The sequence below is a fragment of the Hemitrygon akajei genome, chromosome 21 (assembly GCF_048418815.1).
Source record: "Hemitrygon akajei chromosome 21, sHemAka1.3, whole genome shotgun sequence".
NCBI lineage: Eukaryota > Metazoa > Chordata > Chondrichthyes > Myliobatiformes > Dasyatidae > Hemitrygon > Hemitrygon akajei.
In genome coordinates, this window is record NC_133144.1 from 27,560,665 (window position 1) to 27,582,462 (window position 21,798).

Consider the following 21,798-nt stretch of genomic DNA (forward strand, 5'->3'; position numbering starts at 1 on the left):
GCAGAACAAAAGAAGACACCTAAAGCAGAAAGTTGTGTAGCCCTTGAACTACATCCAATGGGAATCTGACACAGGTCCATCAGATGGCCTCAAGTGAACACAATTGAAGCACAACATTTGAACTGATATGGAAGACTATATGAGTTAGGAGCTTCAAATGCAAAGGGGCGAGAATTCCGGAGACTAACTATCGTAAGGAAGAACCACCATGTCAGGGGCTGGGAGAGAAACAATAAATCATCTGGCCAATGAAAGATCTCTATATTGGTATTATAAATTGGAGAAGTGATCTGAGTGAGCATCGGTACAGAGAAAACAGTAGAATTCATGTTTTAAGCTATTGGCTTGGAGTCAACATTATTACACTATTGTTTGTGCAGAGAAAATAAAGTGGAGCGTTGATTAATTAACAGTTGCATAGTGAGTTTCCTAACTTAGATCTGTTGATGAATAGTCAACATTGGAACTTGGACTGGTTCACATAGCCAACGAAAAGGCAAACATAGCTGGTGCTCATGCAGGTGCCCATAGCTACATCATGGTTTTGGAGTAAGTGGAAGGAGATGAAAGAGGAATTGTTGAGTGAGGACTAGTTGCACCAGACAGAGGAAGGTGGTGGTGGAGGGGAACTGATTAAATCATGATAAACCTGCTTCTGGTTCAAATTCTTAGATGACTATTTCCAAAGGCATGTAATGCTAGGGTGATAGAAGTGAGAAGTATGTTTCCTTGAGACGCTTCAATGGATCATGCTCTTCAACAGTAATTTTGCAGTATTCAATTTTGCAGTATTTATTAATCTTGAAATGACCAGTCTTACTGAACTTGCTACATCTAGTTGGTTCAATACACAAGTTGTTGGATGAACTCAGTAGGTCAGGCAGCACATATAGAGGAAAATGAGTCCCAGCCCAAAACCTCGATTTCCCCCCATACCGCTGTCTGACCACTGAGCTTCCCTATCCTCTTTTGTGCTCCTCCTGATTTCCTGCACCTGCAGTCACTTGTGTTTACATCTGGTTTGTTATCTAGTTCCACAGTCTACATGCACTGCATGCAGGAATGGTCTCCAAACTAAGTTCACTGTTGTCCGCTCAATCACCTCAAATTAATTTAATTTGTGTCTCTAAATTAAACTTTGGTTTGGTTTGAAAATTCCTTGTCACTTCAGAGAAAATTGTCCTTACCAAGATGTATATCACAATATAGAGATGGTGTGACACCCAGAATGCTCGAAAGCTACTGCGTCGGAAATAACGCAAGGCAAAGATGTGTAGAAAAGAAAAGGCGAAAAGAAGAAGAACCCCAGTCATTCCTGGAAAAGAAAACAAAATATTAATAGTCATTAAAGGTCCACCTGGTAGATTCTTCACAATGCATTGCTTAGCAAACCTAAGGTTTCCAACAATAGTTTTCATAAATCAGTTGACTTAATGGTTTAATTCAACAGAACCATAGACCCAGTGCAGTTAAAACGATGGAACTCTTAAAGCTATCTTAGTGAGATCAACACTGCCCATCCTAGCTGTATGGCTACCAGTTCAATTTCATATTCAGTGAGTAGGAGACCATTTCAATTCTAGTCACCACAGATTTTGCATTTCACACAAGAAAAGATATAAAAATGAGAAATATTTTTCATGGATTTTATGTGAATGATGAGATTTATTCTGAAGTTTGACCTACGGTATTTGATACTAATATAGTAAAATTAATTCCTTTCATGCACAGATGTAGAAAGCTCGAAGGTAGCAGCTTTAAAGGCTGGGAATTATGTGATGTGAAAATCACCTCTTGATCTCTCAAAGTCTTTCTGTCATTCATATGGCACAAGCCAGGAGTATGCAAGATTATTTCCACATGGCGAGCTGATTCCAGTTATAAAAATACTTAACAACCTCAACAAAAGGGTGAATGCACTGTCCTTTTCCCAGGATTGGAGAATCAAGGACTGGAGGGCATAGGTTTAGGGTGAGGGGCGAAGGGTTTGAGAGGAACTTGAGTAGCAACTTCTATTACACAGTCGATGGTACACATGCATATATGAAACAAGCTGCCAGAAGAAGTGATTGAGGCAGGTATAATAACAATTTTTAAAAGACAGCTGTACAGGTACATGAATTGGAAACAGTAGAAGATTATGGACCAAACATAGGCAAATAGCATTAACTTAGATGGGACATCTTAGTCGGCATGGACCAATTGAGCTGAAGGGCCTGTTTCTGTGCTGTATAACTCTATGCCTCTCTACCCTCAAGGCATAGGATCCTGCATGACTGACATCCCACCTATCAAACTAAGGATTCAATCTCTCCACCAAAATATGGCCAACAAAATAAAATTCAGTCACTCAATAAGGCTTCTTCAAGACCCCCATGCCTTTGGAACACAAGGGAAGTAAACAACTGAAAAAATATATGCAAGGTTTTTTTCCAAATCACAAACTATACTTAGAAATATATTGCTACTCTTTCATAGGTACCATTGGCCTACCAAACTCTCTATAAAATCGCTATTAACACACAAGCTGCAGCATTGGAAAAAAATAGCTTACAAGCATCTTCTCAAGAGTCAGGTATTCCTGAGGAAGCCCATGTCGCATATATTAATTAAAAAAAACTCTTGGTTTGTGTTGGCATAGATCAAACAGAAGTAGCCATGATTCATGTGTGTATTCCTGAGTTTGATGGAGAAACAAAAATCACTACAAATTTGCATTCCTGATTGCTGCACAATTAACAGATAGAAAGTGCATCTTATGGAAATGAAAATGAGCAAGATAAGTTTGGCTGTCATGCTCCCCATAGTTAGAGGAGTCAAGTCGGTTTTCAAGAAGAAGATCTCAAAGGATTCTGACATGAGTGTGAGATTTTTACTGGAGTTTGTCCATCTGTTTATTGTGGGCCATGTCGTATGATATGGGTGATCATGGTCTTTCCATGACCATGATTGTTCTTGTCAAATTTTTCTACGGAAGTGGTTTATCATTACCTTCTTCTGCGTAGTGTCTTCACAAGACAGGTGGCCTCATCCATTATTAATACGCTTCAGAGACTGTCTGCCTGGCATCAGTGGTTGCATAACCAGGACTTGTGATATGCACTAGCTGCTCATACTACCATCCACTGCCTGCACCCATGGCGTCATGTCACCCTAATCGGGGACTAAGCAGGTGCTACAACTTACCCAAGGGTGACCTGCTGACTATCAGGAGGAGTAGTGCCTTACACCTCCTTAGGTAGAGACATATCTTCACCCTGCCACCAAATAATCAACTTTTGTGAAAAGTAATAAAAGTGTGCATATAGAAAAGTACAGCACAGGAACAGGCCCTTTGGCCAATGATGTTATACACAAGTAATTAAATGCCTAATTAATTAATTCCTTCTACAAATACAATGTCCATATCCCTCCATTCTCAGCACATTCCTATCTAAGATCCTCTTCAATCCTCTATCAAATCTGCCTCCGCCATCACCCCTGGCAGTGCATTCCAGACACCCACCACCCTCTGTATAAAATAACTTGCTCCATTTTAAACTTAACCCACTTTCACTTTAAAGGCAAACTTTCTAGTATTATATATTTCAATCCTGGGAGAAAGATACTGGCTGTCTAATGTATCTATGCCTCCCATATCCTTATAAACCTTAATAAAATCTCCTATCAGCCTTTGTCACTACAGAGAAAACTAAGATTGTAATCTCTCGTTACAGCACATGTTCTCTAATTCAGGCAACATCCTGGTCAACCTCTTCTGCTCTCTCTCTGACATCTCCACATCCTTTCCTTGATGGGATGATCAAAATTGCACACAGTATTCCAAGTGTGGCCTAACAAGAACTTTATAAAACTTCCTATATCTTGAACTCAGTGCCTCGACTAACATAGGCAATTTGCCTTTTTTTATTCGGCTACCAGCTCGTGCAGACACAAGATGAGTGAATATCAGCTGAAACTGATAATTACTATATATGAATGGTTACTTTGTCTGTGGGTCATTTTGAGTATTGTGGAACTTAGATTATCAGGCCCTTGCAGTTTTATTCCAAATTGGCTTTGCACCATTTCCGCCCACATCTTAAGAGTCCATTTGCAATGTTGCACGTGCTGAACACACCATGTATTAAGGATTGTGTTAAACTGAAATTTCAGAAATTTTTTTTTGCTTTTTGCAGCTATACTCCAAAGTAGCAGTTTGACAAATACACATAACCATATCTCACATTTTACAACAGAGGACACATTCATGGTATTGTAAACTTCCTATTATGTGTGCAAATATTTCTTTGTAAGATTTAGCCTTATGAGAGTGTGGGTACCTGTAATGTTCTGAAAGAACCACCAGTAATATTTCAGGGGCAGTTCAGATCTGCAGGAGAAAGGCAACATTGTAAGTTATAATATGCAGCAAGGCATCATGAGTTACAACAGTGCAACACATACAACATGCTGGAGGAACTCAACAGGTCGAGAAGCATCCGTGGAAATGAGCAGTCAACGTTTCGGGCGGAGACCCTTCGTCAGGAGTGAAGAGGGAGGGGGCAGGGGCCCTATATTGCTCTGTTGCTATTGCTATTGCCCCATTCTGCACTGTCACAGAAAACAACCCAAGATTGGAACTTCTTATAGCAATGCTCTCCAATTCGGTCAGCATCCCAGTCAACCTCTTCTGCTCCCTTAACGCATTTGGAAAATCATGAATGTAACACCACTATTCAAGAAAGAAGACAGAAAGCAAAAAACTATGAGTAATTTTGAAAATGTTGTGACTCATTCTATTCAGTTAATCACGTGATTATCCATGTGGTTTTATGAAAGGGGAACTGTGTTCGACCAATTTGCTGTAGTTCTTTGAAGAAGTAACAGGTAGATAAAGAGAAGTAGCAGATCTGCCGTGTTTGAATTTCCAGAAGGTATTTGGTAAGGTGCTTCATAAAAAGTTGCATACCACTACATAGAATTAGTTGTAAAGTATTGACATCTCAATGGGCTTGGACAAGTAAAAGAAAATGGATAATGAAGGTAAAAGGGTCATTTTTAGATTGGTAATCAGTAACCAAGGGGTTGCCACAGGGGATCAGTGCTGATTCTTCAACTCTTCGCAACCTATAGTAATAACTTAGATGAAGAGACAAAGGTAGATGATGAACATGTTAGAAGAGGACACAGACAGCATGAAAAGAGATGTAGAAAGAATAATTGTGGCTAAAAAGTTCACATGCAGAAGAAAATGTGAGGTTTCCAAGTATGCAAGGAAGACTGAAAAAGAAAATAATTATGTACATGGAGTGAGATTGCAAAATATTTCAGAACAAAAGATATCAGGGGCTCTGGTACATAAAACACAAAAAGTTAGCAGGAAGTACGACAAGTAAATAGGAAGATTAATGCTAGTGTTATTGCAAAGAATGTGGAGTATAAAGGTAGTGAAGGTTTGATGCAGATTTATAAGATGTTGATGAGACAGCATGTGGAATACTATACAGTACACAATTTTGGTCTTTGCATTTACGGAATAATATAGTGTTGGATGTGATGCAAAGGAGATTCATGATCTCCTGAGATGAAGGGGTGACATATGAAGAAAGATTGTGTAGGTAGGGCCATATACACTAGAGTTCAGAAGATTGAGAGGGGATATTATTGAAATAGGTAAGATTCTGAAGGGGACTCGGATGTTGAGAGGATATTCTCCCTAGCTGGGGAGCTAGAAATAAAAGGCATAGTTTCAGAATAAGTGATCACCCACTTAAAATAGAGATGAGAAGATAAGATGGGATATCTCCTTTCATGGGGATGAAAACCTCCGGATTATTTTCCCTCTGAGAGTTGTCAAGACAGATCAGTGCATATATTAAAGATAGAAACTGACAAGCATTTGAATTACAAGTGTGAATAGCGAAAGTGATCAAAATTGGAACAACCAATATTGGACCTCATTTAGATGTTCAATGATCAATTGGCTTAGTTCTAGATTATTCCTTCTCCTCTTGTTCAAAGGATCAAAAGTAATACGTAAGTGTGATTTTTTTTACTTATGTATGACAGCTATACAACTTATGTATGAAGCATATGTTTTGTCCTGAGATTTTGAGGGATGCAGAGTAAATTGTAATTTTTCTGATTTATTTTAATTGAACTTACCCATCATCGTAAATTGATTCAGGGAAGAGGCAGGCAAGAACACTGAGTGGGTTAGCAGAAAATGTGTAGATATTAACCGCATGAGCTGCACTGTGGAGTACTGCAAAATATAGTTAAATAAATACATTGTAGATATACTTCTGACTTGCATAAACCACAACCAGCAGTCAATATATAGAACAATTGATCAGATACAGTATTTGTCTCTCACCATTGATCTGAGTTCAAATTTAAAACAGATTCTCCTGCTCAATGGTTTTAACCACACAAGGAACTTATTCAGTTAAGTATATATCTCTTGATAACTTATCTATTTAAGACAGTCAGTAATTAGCATTGGCTATAGGTCTAGGGATATGATTCTCGCTTAAGCTGATGTTAGGGATGATATGAGAGTGATCCCTGGTTCAAATCCCAGACGAGCCCTGTTTTCAGATGATAGGGTGGTTAAGAAGGCATGTGTTTTTTTAACTTCATTAGTTGTGTGATTGAGTTTAAAACCGCAGGATAATGTTGCCACACTTAGATTATCGTGCTCAATTCTGGTCAGCTCATTATAGGAAGAACATGAAAACTTTAGAGCATTCCAGACGATATTTACCAGTATGCTGCCTGAATTAGAGAGCACCATCAGGATAGGTTGAGCGAACTAGGGCTTTTCTTTTTGGAGCAAAGGAGGATGAGAGGAGACTTAATAGAGATGTAAAGGATGATAAGAGACATAGAGAGAGTGGACAAACAGCACCATTTTCCTCGGGCAGAAATGACTAATATGAAAGGGCATAATATTTAGTTGATTTTAGGGCAGTGTCAGAGGTAATTTTTTTTAAACAGAGAGAGAATGGTGGGTAAATGGAACAGAGGCAGATACATTAGAGACATTTAACAGATTCTGAGGTAGGCACATGAATGACAGAAAAATGGAGGTCTATGTGAGAGGGCTATGTGGAAAGGAAGTATTAGATTACTCTTGTAGTAGTTTGAAAGACTGCCACAACGTTGTGTCCAAAGGGTCTGTACTCTGGTGTCCTGTTCTATGTTCTATGTATTTGAACTTTTCAGTCTGTCTTTGTAGTTTCTAGTTTGGCTAATTGATTGGCAAAAACAATACAATTTGATGTGTATATTTTAAGATATTTTAATTACTGTTCAAATTCAAAGTCAAGTTTATTGTAATATGCACATGTAGGCACATGTGCAGTGAAAAATCTTACTTGCAGCAACATTGCAGGTTCATAGCATTAGATACACAAAATTCACAAGAAAAACATTAATTATAGCCAATTTTTACAAGGAAACATTTTTCAAGGAAAATTTTCATGGCCAAAATGGCCAAAGCGTTGTAATAACAAGTAGTAATTAAAGCTGTGTAGGATGGTTCAGGAATTGAATGGCTGAAAGGAAGTAGCAGTTCCTATACCTGGTGGGACAGGATTTCAGGTTTCTGTACCTCCCACCCGATGGTAGCTGCGAGAAGATGGCATGGAAGAATGGCCTCTGCTCTGTGCAAGTTTTTCAATTCAGGTAGAAGGATCCCACTGCCTCGCCTTTTGTGGAAAATCACTGATTAATAACTAGGAAATGGAATCTTGGATGCTTTGACCTTCCTAATCACAGACACTGAGCAAAATTTAGCAATCCTTCTTCCTGATCTCAGATCAGCTTACAGCATCAACCAGGGATGAAGGTTTGGATCTCATTCAGAGGGCAATTTTATGATAGCTGATGCAACAGGATGACTTTCTCTAGATGGATATGTAGAATTAGGGGCAGAATTTCAAAAGGAGTCACCTATTTAAGAGAGATATGAGATGGAATGCTGTCAGCATTAACTGAGTGGTGAATCTGTAGAATTCATTGCCACAGACGGCTGTGGAGGCCAGGTCATTTCTTATATTTAAATAGAGGTTGATAAGTTCTTGATTAGTAAGGGTGTCAAATATTATAGGGAAAAGGCAGGTTAATGGGGTTGAGAGGAAAAATAAATCAGCCATGATTGAGTAGATCTGAAGGGCCTAATTCTGCTCCCATGACTTATGGTTCTAAGTGGTGTGCACAGCGTTGTACGTACTTGAGAAGATGAGAGCAGACAATGCAACCCAACGATGAAAGTCAACGGCTGAATCAAAGGGGATGTAGCGGTTGAGGAAGGTTTCACGCAGTGCCGTGATGAGATTGCGGCACATAGTAAGCAGGAGGTACGAGTACATGAAGGAGACTGCAGCTGCTGATCCACGGGCAATGGTGATGCCAGGCCTTGTGGTCTGAGGTACTCCAGAGTGCTCCCTTAAAACAGCATAGTCTGAAGAGAAAGCAGGAGCTTATCAGTCCAGGCAAACAATGAACTTATTCAAGAGAGTTCAACATATGTATGTGCAGGTAACTCGGATTAATATTGATGGTTAACAATAATATGGAGGGCTAAGCAGCCCATCTCTGTGCAGTGTGATGCCTTATCCAAAGAGTAACAACACTATCTGTATATGGGCATATTGCAACCCTCTGGGCTCGACGTCAGATAACTTGATTTCTATGACTGTATTAGTCATCCATACATGCTGTTTTACTTTTTCTCTTTTTTTTTGTCTGTAACTGGAGGTCATGGCCAGCCTGACCTGTCAGGTATGTCTTCCTGCTCTGCATTTCACAACTCCCACATTTTTGTGTCTATTTTCACTCTTTAACTGTTCCCATTCACTCATTGGCCAGTTGCCTTCTTTACATTTTATTCCCATGGTCACCCTGGTTTCACCCTGTTAGAGACATTGCACTCCCCCACCCTCTCAACTTCTCAAAAAGCCACACACACAAAATGCTGGTGGAACGCAGCAGGCCAGGCAGCATCTATAGGAAGAAGTACAGTCGATGTCTCAGCCAGAAACGTCGACTGTACTTATTCCTATAGATGCTGCCTGGGCTGCTGCATTCCCCCAGCAATCTGTGTGTGTTGCTTAAATTTCCAGCATCTGCAGATTTTCTTGTGTTTGCGTTCTCAAAAAGCTCTTTTGTTTCCTTCCCAGTTCTGACAAAGCGTCTTTGATCTGAAAAATTAGCTGTTTATCTTCCCACAGATTCTACCTATCCCGCTGACTATTTCTAGCAGTTGATTTGTCTTTCAAATTATCACACCTACTTACCAACAAGGAAATAAAATTCATACAGTAGGTTATGAGAATCCTGGAAATAGCAGATCAGGTAGAAACAAAGTTTGAGAAAGTCATTCAACTGTAACAGTTATCAATAGGTGCAAGAATTAATATCTTTATCTCAACTAATCCAGTAACTGGATAAGATACAAATTAGCAGACACATGTAAAATACGCTGAAGGCCCAGGGGAGGCCTGCCTATGTGTGGGAGTGAGTGGATGGGTTTGAGGGTTGGAAAAAGGCTTGCTTTGTTCTGTTGTTGCTGCTGCTGCTTGTGTTGAACATTGTGGGCCTGCTACGTTGGTGCTGGAATATGTGGCATCACATTTCACTCTATGTTTTAATGTACATGTGATAAATAAATCTGAATCTGAAATAACTCGTTCAACTCTGGGCAAAGCATCTCAGGAATTGACTTGGTGATTCACAGTGATACATTTTCATTAATATATGAAGTCATGATAAATGATGTTCCTTGTGAAGCACTTTGGTTTCCTTGGCTGCATAAGTCTAGGGGAAACAAACTCCGGCCCTGCCAAACTCATGAGATCATGAAAATGGCATCAGAGGTAGGTAAGGGTCTGATGCACCATCAATAACTCACGCTGAAACGTAAGAAGCGAGATATCGGCTTTTATTGACTGGAAGAATGAACAACACTACATCCTGGAGAATGAGGCTGGGCATCAGGCCTCAATCACCTTTATACAGGGGTCTGTGGGAGGAGCCACAGGAGCAGTCCAGACAGGTATATGTAGTTCACCACAGGGTCATAAAGAGAGCTTTTGGCAAATTGGCCTTCATAAATCAAAGTGTTGAGTCCAGGAGATAGGATGTTATGTTGAAATTGTATAAAATATTAGTGAGGCCTAATTTAGAGTATTGTGTGCAGTTCTGGTCTCTTACTACAGGAAAGACATCAATAAGATTGAAAGAGTGCAGAGAAAATTTACAATGATGTTGCTAGGACTTGAGGACCTGAGCTATAGGGAAAGGTTGAAAAGGTTAAGACTTTATTCCCTCAAGTATATAAGAATGAGGGGAGATTTGATAGAGGTATACAAAACTTTGAGGGATATAGATAGGGGAAATGCAAGCAGGGATTTCCACTGAAGTTGGCTGAGACTGGAATGAGAGGTTATAGGTTAAGGGTGCAAGTTGAAATGAACTTCTTCACTCAGGGAGTGGTAAGAATGTAAAATGACCTGCCAGAAGTAGTGGATGTGGGTTCAATTTCAACATTTAAGAGATATTTGGATGTGATGGGTATGGAGGGCTATGGTCTCGGTTCAGATCGATGAGACTAGCAGAATAATAGTTTGACACAGACTAGATGGGCCAAAAGACCTGTTTCTGTGCTGTAGTGTTCTGTGATTCTGATTCTAAATAGAACAAAGTTGTGATCCTCTTAGACCAGTTCCCAGCCTCCTTTATGCCATGGACCAATATCGTTAAGCAAGGGTGGGAGCTCCTGCTGTAGACAATTGTGCTGTTAAAGATGAATATAAAAGTTTGATATGGTAAGTAAAATTATTTCCTCTGATAAAATCAATTCCAGGCTAAGCTCTCAGTCGTGATGCAGGGTTTCAACCCAAAACATCAACTGTTCTGAGCACTGTGTCTGGCTCTGTGGCTTAGATGGGAAGGGGGGAGCAGAAGAGAGCCATGATCAGATCAGATCAGATAAGATTCAGTTTATTGTCATTTAGAAACCACAAATGCAATACAATTTAAAAATGAGACAACGTTCCCCCCAGAATGATATCACAAAAGCATATGACAAAACAGACTACACCAGAAAATCCACGTAACGTAAAGTGATGATAGTGGATTTAATAGTTAGGGAAACAGACAGGAGATTTTGTCGATCCGGAAGAGATATTTGGATGGGATGGGTATGGAGGGCTGTGGTCTCAGTTCAGATCGATGAGAATAAAAATGTGGTCTTGAAGTGAGAATATTGGTAACTTCGTAGGAAGCTCAAAAGCAGAACCTCAAAGATAATAACCCCTGCAGTGCGGGTAAGAAAAGGGTCATATGGTAGATGAATGAGTGGCTGAAGAACTGATGTGGGAGACAGGGCTTCAGATTTGTAGATCTTTGGGATCTTTTGGGAAAGGTATGACCTGTACAAAAAGGATGGGTTATACCTGAACTTGTGTGGTCTATGTGGGCAGATTTGCTAGTGCTATTAGAGAGTTTAAACTAGTTTGGCAGGAGGATGGGAACCAGAGTTATAGGTCAAAGGATGGAGCAGCAGGTGTAAAGGTAGATGCAACGAACAACACAGTGATCAATTGGACTGAACAAAATGGAACATTCCTGGACTGTTTCAATGAATCTGTATTTTGATTTTTATATTCTGTGTTTTTTCGGCTCATTTTTTTGCCGTTTGCGCAATTTGTTGTTTTTTTGTGCATTGGCTGGTTGATGTTTTCTTTCAACGGGTTCATGGTATTTCTTTGTTTTATGGCTGTCTGTGGGAAGATAAATCGCAGGTTGTATACTGCATCGATACTTAGAATTTTGGAATGTTTAGCTGGAGAAGTTGGACTGATTAGATTAGTTGGACTGATGTCGATGGTGGAGCTGGCCGTGGTATCAAAGGGACCAGCTGGGATGTTGGAGAAAGAGCTGGTCAGGATATCAGAGGAGCCCATCGGGATATCAGGGGAGCTTGCCGGGATGTTGAAGGAGCCCGTTTGGGTATGAAGGAGCTGACCTGGCTGCAGACCATGTTGCTGTCTGCTACTCAGAAGCATTGAAGTTGGTGCAGTGTAACCATGGGAGATTGTCTTGGGCATTTCACTTTTGATTGCAAGACTCTTTGGACAGTGATAGTGGAAGTTACCACAAGCCTGTTACCTTTGTTTGGTGGAGGGACAGATGACATAGGAGCTGTGTAGACTCAGTTATAGCGAGGACTAGGCCTCAAGCCTTGGGCTTGCCTGCCACTGCAGACCGAGTGAGAGGAAACGTGGAAGTGTTGAAGCATTACAGCATGGCATCTGCACTCAGCTCAAGCCTGGCCTCTCCTATCATTGCTACCCTCCCATGTTTGACTGACTTGCTGGATTACTGTGACTGCACATTGCCAGGAAACTGTTTCATCGATTGCTGGACATTTGTTCAGGTTCTTGGACTATGTTCTTTTTTTGAGTGAATATGCTTCTTTGATCACTATTTTGAATTATGTTACTCGCTATTTTGAATGTTATTTCTTGATTTGAATGTTTTGTACCTTGGCCCCAGAGGAACACTGTCTTGTTCAGCTGTATCTATATATGGTTTGAATGATAATTAAACTTGATTTGATTTCTGTAGAGAGGCTGTGAGAAAGGACAGGCAATAGACAGGGCAAAACTGCAGTCAGTTGGATGAGTTGAAATGTGTCTATTTTAATACAAGAAGTATCAGGAACAAGGATGATGAACGTAGAGCACGGAACTATGATGTTATGGCCATTACAGAGACCTGACTGTCACAACGACAGAAAATGAATACTGGATGTTCCAGGGTTTAGATGTTTTAAAAAAGACAGAGCGGGAGGTAAAAGAAATGGCGAAGTGACATTGATTGGAAAACATTAGGATAGATAAGTCCCTGGGCTTGACACGATATACCCCAGGTTACTAAGGGAAGAGATTGCTGAGCCTTTGGTAGTGATCTTTGCATTCTTACTGGCCACAGGAGTACTACCAGAAGATTGGAGGGTGTAAGATGTTCAAGAAAGACAATATGGATAATCTTGGGAGTTATAGGCCAGTGACTCTTATGTCAGGGATGAGCAAACTATTGGAGAGGATTCTTAAAAACAGGATTTACAAGTATTTGGACAAGCACAGTCAGATTAGGGATAGTCAGCATGGCTTTGCAAGGGATAGGTCATGTCTCACGAGCTTGATTAAATTCTTTGAGGAAATGACAAAACAAATTGATGAAGGCAGAGCAGTGGATGTGGTGTATATGGATCTTAGTAAAGGCATTCGACAGGGTTCCCTCTGTTAGGGTCATACAGAAGGTCAGTAGGCATGGGATTCAGGGAACTTGGGTATGTGGATTCAGAATTGACTTGTGTACAGAAAACAGAAGGTGGTAGTAGATGGAGTATATCTGGCCTATAAGTTGCTGACCATTGCTGTTTCACAATGGTTAGTTCTGGGACCACTGCTCTTTGTAAATTTTATAAAATGCTTAGATGAGGAAGTGGAAGGGTGGTTAATAAATTTGCAGAAAGCAATAAGATCGGTGGTGTTAAGTTAGTGTAGAAGGTAGTAATAGGCTATAATGGGACATTGACAGGATGCAGAGCTGGGGTAAGAAGTGGCAGATTGAGTTCAATCTGCAAAAGTGCAAATTGGTACTCTTTGGAAGGTCGAACATAAAGGCAGAGTACAGGGTTAATGGCAGGAATCGTACCAATGTAGAGAAGTAGATAGATCTTGGGGTCCAAAAATCCTTTAAAGTTGCTGTGCAAGTTGGTAGGGTGGTTAAGAAAGTGTATGGTGTGTTGGCCTTCATTAGTCGGGGAATTGAGTTCAGTCACCTTCAGGTAATGTTGCAGCTCTATAATACTCTGGTTAAACCATAGTTGGATTATGTGTTTAGTTCTGGTCGCCTCTTTACAGGAAAGATATGGAAGCTTCTGCGAGAGTGCAGAGGAGATTTACCTGAATGCTGCCTGAATTAAAGAATATGTCTTATGAGGAAAGGGTGTGCAAGTTAGGGCTATTCCCTTTGGAGTGAAGGGCAATGAGAGGTGACTTGATAGAGGTGTATAAGGACTCCGCCCTCCGCATACGGGCATGTAAGACATAGTCTCTTTATGTCCGCCTTTAATCTCTCCCTTTTCTGACTTAAACTTTGAAATTTCAACTTTACTCAGTCGGATCTGTAGAGTAACAGTTATAATTATGGCTACTCTCAGAAGCGCCAAAAGAAATCCGGACCCGGGCAATGGGAAGCCCAAAAAAGCTGACGAATTCTTGGAGGAGTCCCCCTGGGTGAAGAGACTAGAGTCTCAAATCAGCAGTATCGGCATTGAAATAACTCAATGAAAAGAGAAATATGAAGGAAAAATTGACTCTCTGAGCTTTGATCTTAAAGAAGTTAGTCGAAATGCTGCTGACCTTTCTTCTCGTTTGGATAAAGCTCAACAATGGATCGTCGATCTCGAAGCTCGATCACGTCGGAATAATATTCGAATTGTTGGATTAAAAGAGAAATCAGAATCGGCCGACACACTGAATTATTTCGCAAAAATGTTTCAGTCTTTATTTCCGGAGGTTTGTTTACAGCCTCCAGGTATTGAAATGGCTCACAGAATCAGCACTTTAAAACTCTTGGATCAAGGTAAAAACAGACATATTGTTGTGCGTTTTCTCCGTTTCAGAGCCAAAGATCGTATTATTAAGCTTGCGAGGAAAAAAAAGGCTGTTTCAGTATCAAGATACAGAGATTCGCTTTTTTGAAGATTTTCCACGCGAAATTGTAAAGAAGCACGCTGGATTCGCATCGGTTATGAAATTATCATATCAAGAAAAGCTTTTTCCACTGCTCCAATATCCAGCTAAATTAAGGCTTTTTGTCAAAAAGTCTGGCGCTCATATTTTTGATGACCCAGCCGAAGCATTGCGTTTTATTAACTCTTTACCTGATGGATCTGATGACGAGTCTGAAGCCTGAATCTTGAATGATTTATAATGGCTTGATTGTCTTGCAGTGTAAAGAGTGATGAGATTGGAAGATTTGATGGTTACAGAATGTCTTTACCTTAAAATGCATTTTTATATCTGAAAAAGACTGGTTTGGATGGCTTTAACCTCAGAAGACATAGTGGGAGAACTGTTGATAGACTGTAGATAAGTTTGAACCATCTAGAATTTTTTCTCTGCAGCATTTAAATGAATTAATTGTTTTTTTTTTGTTCCGTATGCTTTTGTAAAGATCTTTTAAGTAATTATTTGGATTTCCTTATGTTTTAAAGATAGATTGGACAATTTAAATATGGTGATTGTTTTTCTTTTGTGCAAATATTTCAAGAATTGTTTTGGATGTGTTTTTCTTCCTTTATCTAATATTATGAAGGTTACTTTCAAATTGAAGGTCATTTTGTTTTATAAGAAAAACACTTTCCTTCCAAGTTAATTATATTGAGATATATGTCGACTGTAATGAGCTTTATGTTTGGTAGAGGGAGACAGAGATTACTTTTTTCACTTTTTTTACTTAAGTAGGCGGAGTTTGTATTTGCATCTATGCTTTTCTTGGGGCTTGCATCGATTGATATCGACTTGTTTCTGGGCTTTGTAGTTTGAGTGGGGTTTTTTTTCTTTTTTTATACCCATTATGAATCCCGGAGCATACGCTAACTATTTTTATTGTTGTTCATCTCTGCCATTTTTGACTACCTTATCCTGACATGCATCTAACTACTCTTTTTAGATACAGACTTTCATGATGATATCTAAACAGTTAAATGTTTTAACTTGGAATGTTCGCAGTTGGAATCATCCTATTAAGCATAAGAAAACATTTAAAGTTATTAAGCGATTCCAGCCTGATATAATCTTTGTTCAAGAGATGCATATTAGGTTATGTGATAAAAATCAATTTTTTAAATTTTGGAAGGATCCTCAGTTTCATGCAAAATCCCAGAGTAAAATTAGAGGTGTTTCTATTTTTATTGATTCCAATATCCCTTTTAATCAGGAGGACATTATAGCCGATATTAATGGTAGATTTTTGATTGTTAAAGGATTAATTTATAATAGGAAAACAGTTTTGGTTAATATTTATGGATCAAATGATGATGATCCCTCATTTTTTAAAGCTGTTTTTGCTCTATTACCTGATTTAAATGAATATACGTTATTAATGGGTGGTGATTTTAATACTTGTTTAAATCCTTTAATGGATAAGTCATCATCCAAACATCAACTTCCTAATTGTTCTGCATCACTTATTAATTCCTTCTTAATTGATTAGGGTTTAATTGAGATGTGGTGGCATATGCACCCTAGTGATAGAGAATACTCTTTTTTTCTCACATGTTCATAATAAATGTTCAAGAATCGACTATTTTATAGTCAATCCTTGACTTTTATTTAATATTCAGAAATGTGAGTATGATGCAATTGCTTTCTCTAATCATGCTCCTTTAAACTTAATATTTGAACTGACAGATATTGTTTCCACCAGACCACTTTGGCATTTTCCAGAATACTTATTACAAAGTTCAGAATTTGTTGAGTTTATTGAAGCTCAAATAAAAGAGTTTTCTCTCTTTAATAATACAGGAAATGTCTCAAAGTTAGTAATTTGGGATACATTAAAAGCTTATTTATGTGGTCAGATTATTTTGTATATAGCTAAACTGAAGAAACAAACAAGAATGGAATTAGATAAAATCTCTAAACAAATTAAAGAATTAGCTAACATCAATGCAATCTCTCCAAATGTTGTTTCTTATAAGAGTAGAATTACAATCACAGTATAATTTGTTACTAACATGTCCTATTGAAGGATATTTGCTTAAATTGAAAAGTCAATTTTATATTTTTGGGGATAAAAATAATAAGCTCTTAGCTTCCCAATTAAGAGCAGCTAGAGCTATAAGACAAATTTTAAAGATTCGTAAAAATAATGGTGATATAGCAAGTAACCATGAGGACGTTAATAATACTTTTCAAGATTTTTACTCTGATCTTTATAGATCTCAATTTCCTGCAGATTCCTCCAAAATGAAGGCTTTTTTACATAAGATTAAATTTCCACAAATTTCTGTTGAAGATCAACAGATGCTTGATGCTCCAGTTACTGAGCATGAAATTCAGAAAACTATTTTATCAATGCAATCAGGTAAAGCTCCTGGATTTGATGGTTATTCAGTGGGATTTTACAAAAAAATTTGAAAGATTACTTTCTCCGTATCTTTTGGAAATATTGCATGAATCCTTTGAGAAGGGTAATTTACCTTCTTCTTTTTATGAAGCATCTATTTCCTTAATTCTTAAAAAAGATAAAGATCCTGTTGAATGTTCATCATATAGACCTGTTTCGCTATTAAATGTGGATGCAAAAATTCTCTCTAAAATATTGGCTAATCGCTTGGAAAATATTTTAACTAAAATCATTTCTATGGATCAAACGGGCTTTATTAAAGGCCATTACTCTTTCTCGAATGTTCAGAGATTTATGAACATTATATATTCATCATTATCTAAGCAACCTCAATGTGTTATCTCTCTCGATGCTGAAAAGACATTTGATAGAGTTGAGTGGCCATATTTGTTTAAAGTATTAGAAAAATTTGGTTTTGGTAATAATTTCAATAGGTGGATTCAAATGATTTATAAGAATCCTATTGCCACAGTCATTACTAATAATTGCAGGTCTTTTTTCTCACTTTCTCGTGGTACTAGACAGGGATGTCCATTAAGCCCTTTATTATTTAATTTTGTATTGGAGCCGTTAGTTATAACATTACGTGAAGCTAAAAATATTCATGGTATCTGTATGAATGGAACCATACATAAGATTTCTCTTTATGCAGATGATCTTTTGGTTTTTATTTTGAATCTTGAGGAATCACTTCCTAATCTTTTGGAAACACTTAAAGATTTTGGTAAATTTTCAGGATATAAACTTAACTTGAATAAAAGTGAATTGTTTCCATTAAATGTCCCTGTTAGTATATATAATGATATTCCTTTTAGAATTGTTAATTCATTTAGATATTTAGGTATTATAATTACTAAAAAAATAAAGATTTTTATAAAGCTAATATAGTTCCTTTAATGGACTCCATGAAACAACTATTTTCTAGATGGAATCCATTTACTCTTTCTTTAACAGGTCATATCCATGCTGTGAAAATGATGATTTTACCTAGATTTTTATATATTTTCCAAAATATACCTATCTTTTTAACTAAAACATTTTTCGATCAAATTGACTCTCTTATTTCTTCCTTTATTTGGAACAATAAGAGACCAAGAATTAACAAGTATCATTTACAAAAATCTAAAAAAGATGGTGGACTTGCACTTCCTAATTTAAGACTGTATTATTGGGCTGTGAATATAAGACAATTATGTTTTTGTTATACCGGCTCAATAAGAGCCAAAAACCACTATGGGCTGATTTGGAATTAAAGGCTGTTAAACAATTTCAATTAACTTCAACATTAGGAGCTCCATTCCCTTTACAGCTCTGTAAAATTCCAAATTTAAATCTTTATCCGGTTATTAAACAATCCTTACGAATTTGGGTTCAGTTTTGCAATTTTTAAAATTTTAAACAATTTAAGTTGTCTAGTTTTTTATATCGAAACTTTTCATTTAAATCTTCAATAACTGACCCCATTTTTCTTCTGTGGAGGAATAAAGGGATCCGTTCTTTTACAGATTTATTTTGTGATGGTTGATTGATGATTTTTGAAGAGTTAATTAACAAATATTCTCTCGCTCATACACATTTTTTGCAATATTTTCAGGTTAGACATTTCTACAATATTTACCCAAGTTTCCGTATTTACAAGAATATACCATTTGAAGTTGAATCCTTTAGTGAGAGGTTCCATTAGCAGAATTTAAAATTTAATTTTGTCACAAAAAGAGAACCTACCACTAAAGATTAAACAAGATTGGAAGAGAGAACTTAATATGACCTTTGTTAATGAAGATTGGCTTCGAGTTTTTAAAAACATAAATTCTTCTTCTATATGTGCCAACCACTGTTTAATTCAATTTAAAATTGTTCACCATTATTATTTAACAAAGGAGAGAGTATCTAAAATATTTCCTAGTATAGACAACTACTGCGATAGATGTAAAACTGAAGTAGCTACTTTGTCACATATGTTCTGGTCATGTTCTTCATTAAAATCATTTTGGAAATCTTTATTTTCTATCATTTCTAAAGCTCTGAAAATTAATTTACAACCTAATAGATTGACTGTTCTATTTAGAATAGTTCTGCATCATATTCAGGGTATTTCATCTTCAGATCAACATGTAATTGCATTTGTTACATTATTGGCAAGAAGGGCTATTTTATTAAAATGGAAAGATATCTCTTCCCCTACATTAATTGAATGGTTTTCTCAAGTAATGTTATGTCTCAGTTTGGAAAAAATTAGTAGAACTTTTGATCCCCGATTCAATTTTGAGAGAAGATGGGGTTCTTCTGCTAAATATTATCATTTAATGTGAATTATTCTATATGGTTTCCTCCCAATTTTATTTTTTTTATAAATATGAATTGGCAGTTGATGACTCTTTTTTAAAATATATTTAGATGATGGTCAAACGTTGCTCCAGGGGGTTGATTCCTAATGGGTTTTTTCCCTTTTTTTGTAGTCAGTGGTTTTTTTTTTCCTAATTAGACAGGGTTCTTTTTTTTCCTATATATATATTTTTTTCCATTTTTATATATTACGATCAGCTTTTTTCTTCAGCTTTTTAAATTGTATACATATTAATCTGTTGAAGTTTTGTATCATTTTATGGCTGAGAAGATTATGTACCAATAAAAAGATTCTAAAAATGAAAATGAGGTGTATAAGATGAAAAGAAAATATAGATAGAGTGGAAAGCTGGCTCCTTACCTTTTCCCTAGAGTGGCAATGGCTAATGTGGATGGGAATGATTTCAAGGTGCTTGGAGGAAAGTATAGGGAATTTCAGAAATGGGTTTCTGATAACAAAGTGGTGAAACACCATCCTGGGGGGTATTGGTAGAGGCAGATACAATGGGGGAAATTTAAGGGACTCTTAGATAAGCCCTTCGATGAAAAAAAAACAATGGAGTGATATTTGGGAGAGAAGGGTTAGATTGATTTTAAAGTAGGTTCAAGGGCTTATCTCCCCCTCCTTCCACAGATGTTACCTGACCTACTAAGTTCTTTTTTTAAATTGCCTTTTGCTTTTGAGCTTGGCTGTTCAGAGGTAATTTATTTTTATTACAAGATACAGCACAGAATAGGCCCTTCTAGCCCTTTGAGCCACATAGCCCAGCAACCCTCAATTTAATCCTAGCCTGATCATAGGACAATTTACAATGACCAATTAATCTACTAACCGGTATGTATTTCAATTGTGGGAGGAAACCAGAGCACCTGGAGGAAATGCATTCATTCCACGTGGAGGACATACAGACTCCTTACAGAGAATTCTGCAATTGAAGTCCGAACATGATGTTGTAATAGTGTCACACTAACCACTGTGCTACCATGTTTAGAGTACTTCAGATAAACAACAATAATGGCATGGACTTGATGAGCAGAATGAACTCTTTCTTCACTGTAATGATTCGTTGAAAATCTGGAACCAATTCCTCACCAAAAACAGCTGAAAGGGGCAAGGTAATATTTTTGATAAGCTATTTGTTGGTGAAGCACATGTAGAGAGGGGCAGGGAATCAAAATGACAAATAGAATTAGGTACCGATCAGCTATGATCTCACTGAGTGGTGGAAAAGGCCTGAAGAACTAAAAGACTTATTGCTGTTCTTACTGTACTATGCAGCTAGAATGTAGTACTTACAATAGGCACGCTCAATAAAGACACCGGCTGTAATACCGTAGAAGATTATGACACAAAAAATCTGGCGTTGATAGTTCTGAACATACTGAATACATTCATTAATTTTCCGTTGAAATTTGTTCTTGGTATACTTCTCCCGTTTGGCCTCTGCAAAGACTCTGTTAGGTGGTTGGGAAGATCTGAATCAAAAATGATAAAATAATTGATGTCAATTGAATAAAAATATGGTATGTATTGTCTTTCATAACAGCAAGTTGCAAAGTCCAGTAAATATACTTGAAGCACAGTAAATGAGGAAATCACACAAACAAAACAACTTTCACATAGCAAACCTTCATAAATAGTGTGAACAGCTAATCCAAGAGATAACTATTGGACAGGGTAACTCTTCTGGTCTCACTTGAATTACAACCATAGATCTATTACATCCACTTCAGAAATCGAGAGAGGACTTAGTTTAATTGCTCAGTAGTAAAATGGTGAAATATCTCTAATCTCAATGATTACACTTTTTAACTCTGTCAGGGCACACGCAATTTTCTAAACTCAGCGGACAATGGTTCTACCTACTGAGTCACAGCTTATTCAGTTTATTACAGTAAATGTCTGAAAATAATGTATTATCCGTCTTAAGTTAAGCATACATTCAATAAAATAATACAAAAAATTCTATGTTTATCATAATATAATCTTTGAAAAAACATTAAATGGCATGTGCATCTGACTTTCGTAGTGAGGGTCTGATAGTGTAATTCAGTATGACCACATAAGATGACTTTGAATGAAAGGCTGAGTTTACATTACTAACAGAAATGAAAACTATGGCAGGTGATGGAGTGAGATGGTATGTTATACTGGTGCCTTGATAACTTCAACATTCAGTAAGATAGCAGAATATTTGGTTGCATTGGCCCTTTGGGGGCCAACCTGAGGGGCTTTTTGTCTTTTTTTAAACTTTT

General features: G+C 37.5%; 2 protein-coding genes across 2 annotated transcripts in view; both read right to left on the minus strand.

Moving 5' to 3' along the window:
• LOC140714176 (secretory carrier-associated membrane protein 5) overlaps positions 1 to 21,798 on the minus strand; it is a 366,120-nt gene that overhangs the window by 126,320 nt on the left and 218,002 nt on the right. The gene's annotated exons all lie outside the window — the stretch shown is intronic.
• Positions 1 to 21,798, minus strand: part of LOC140714472 (dual oxidase 2-like) — a 109,024-nt gene that overhangs the window by 19,433 nt on the left and 67,793 nt on the right. The window contains exons 22-26 of the mRNA XM_073025767.1: positions 20,840 to 21,018; positions 8,219 to 8,449; positions 6,148 to 6,247; positions 4,323 to 4,372; positions 1,188 to 1,315 (exon numbers count right to left, since the gene is read on the minus strand). Of these exons, the coding sequence (XP_072881868.1) occupies positions 1,188 to 1,315; positions 4,323 to 4,372; positions 6,148 to 6,247; positions 8,219 to 8,449; positions 20,840 to 21,018 (688 nt within the window). The remainder of the gene's footprint in view (positions 1 to 1,187; positions 1,316 to 4,322; positions 4,373 to 6,147; positions 6,248 to 8,218; positions 8,450 to 20,839; positions 21,019 to 21,798) is intronic.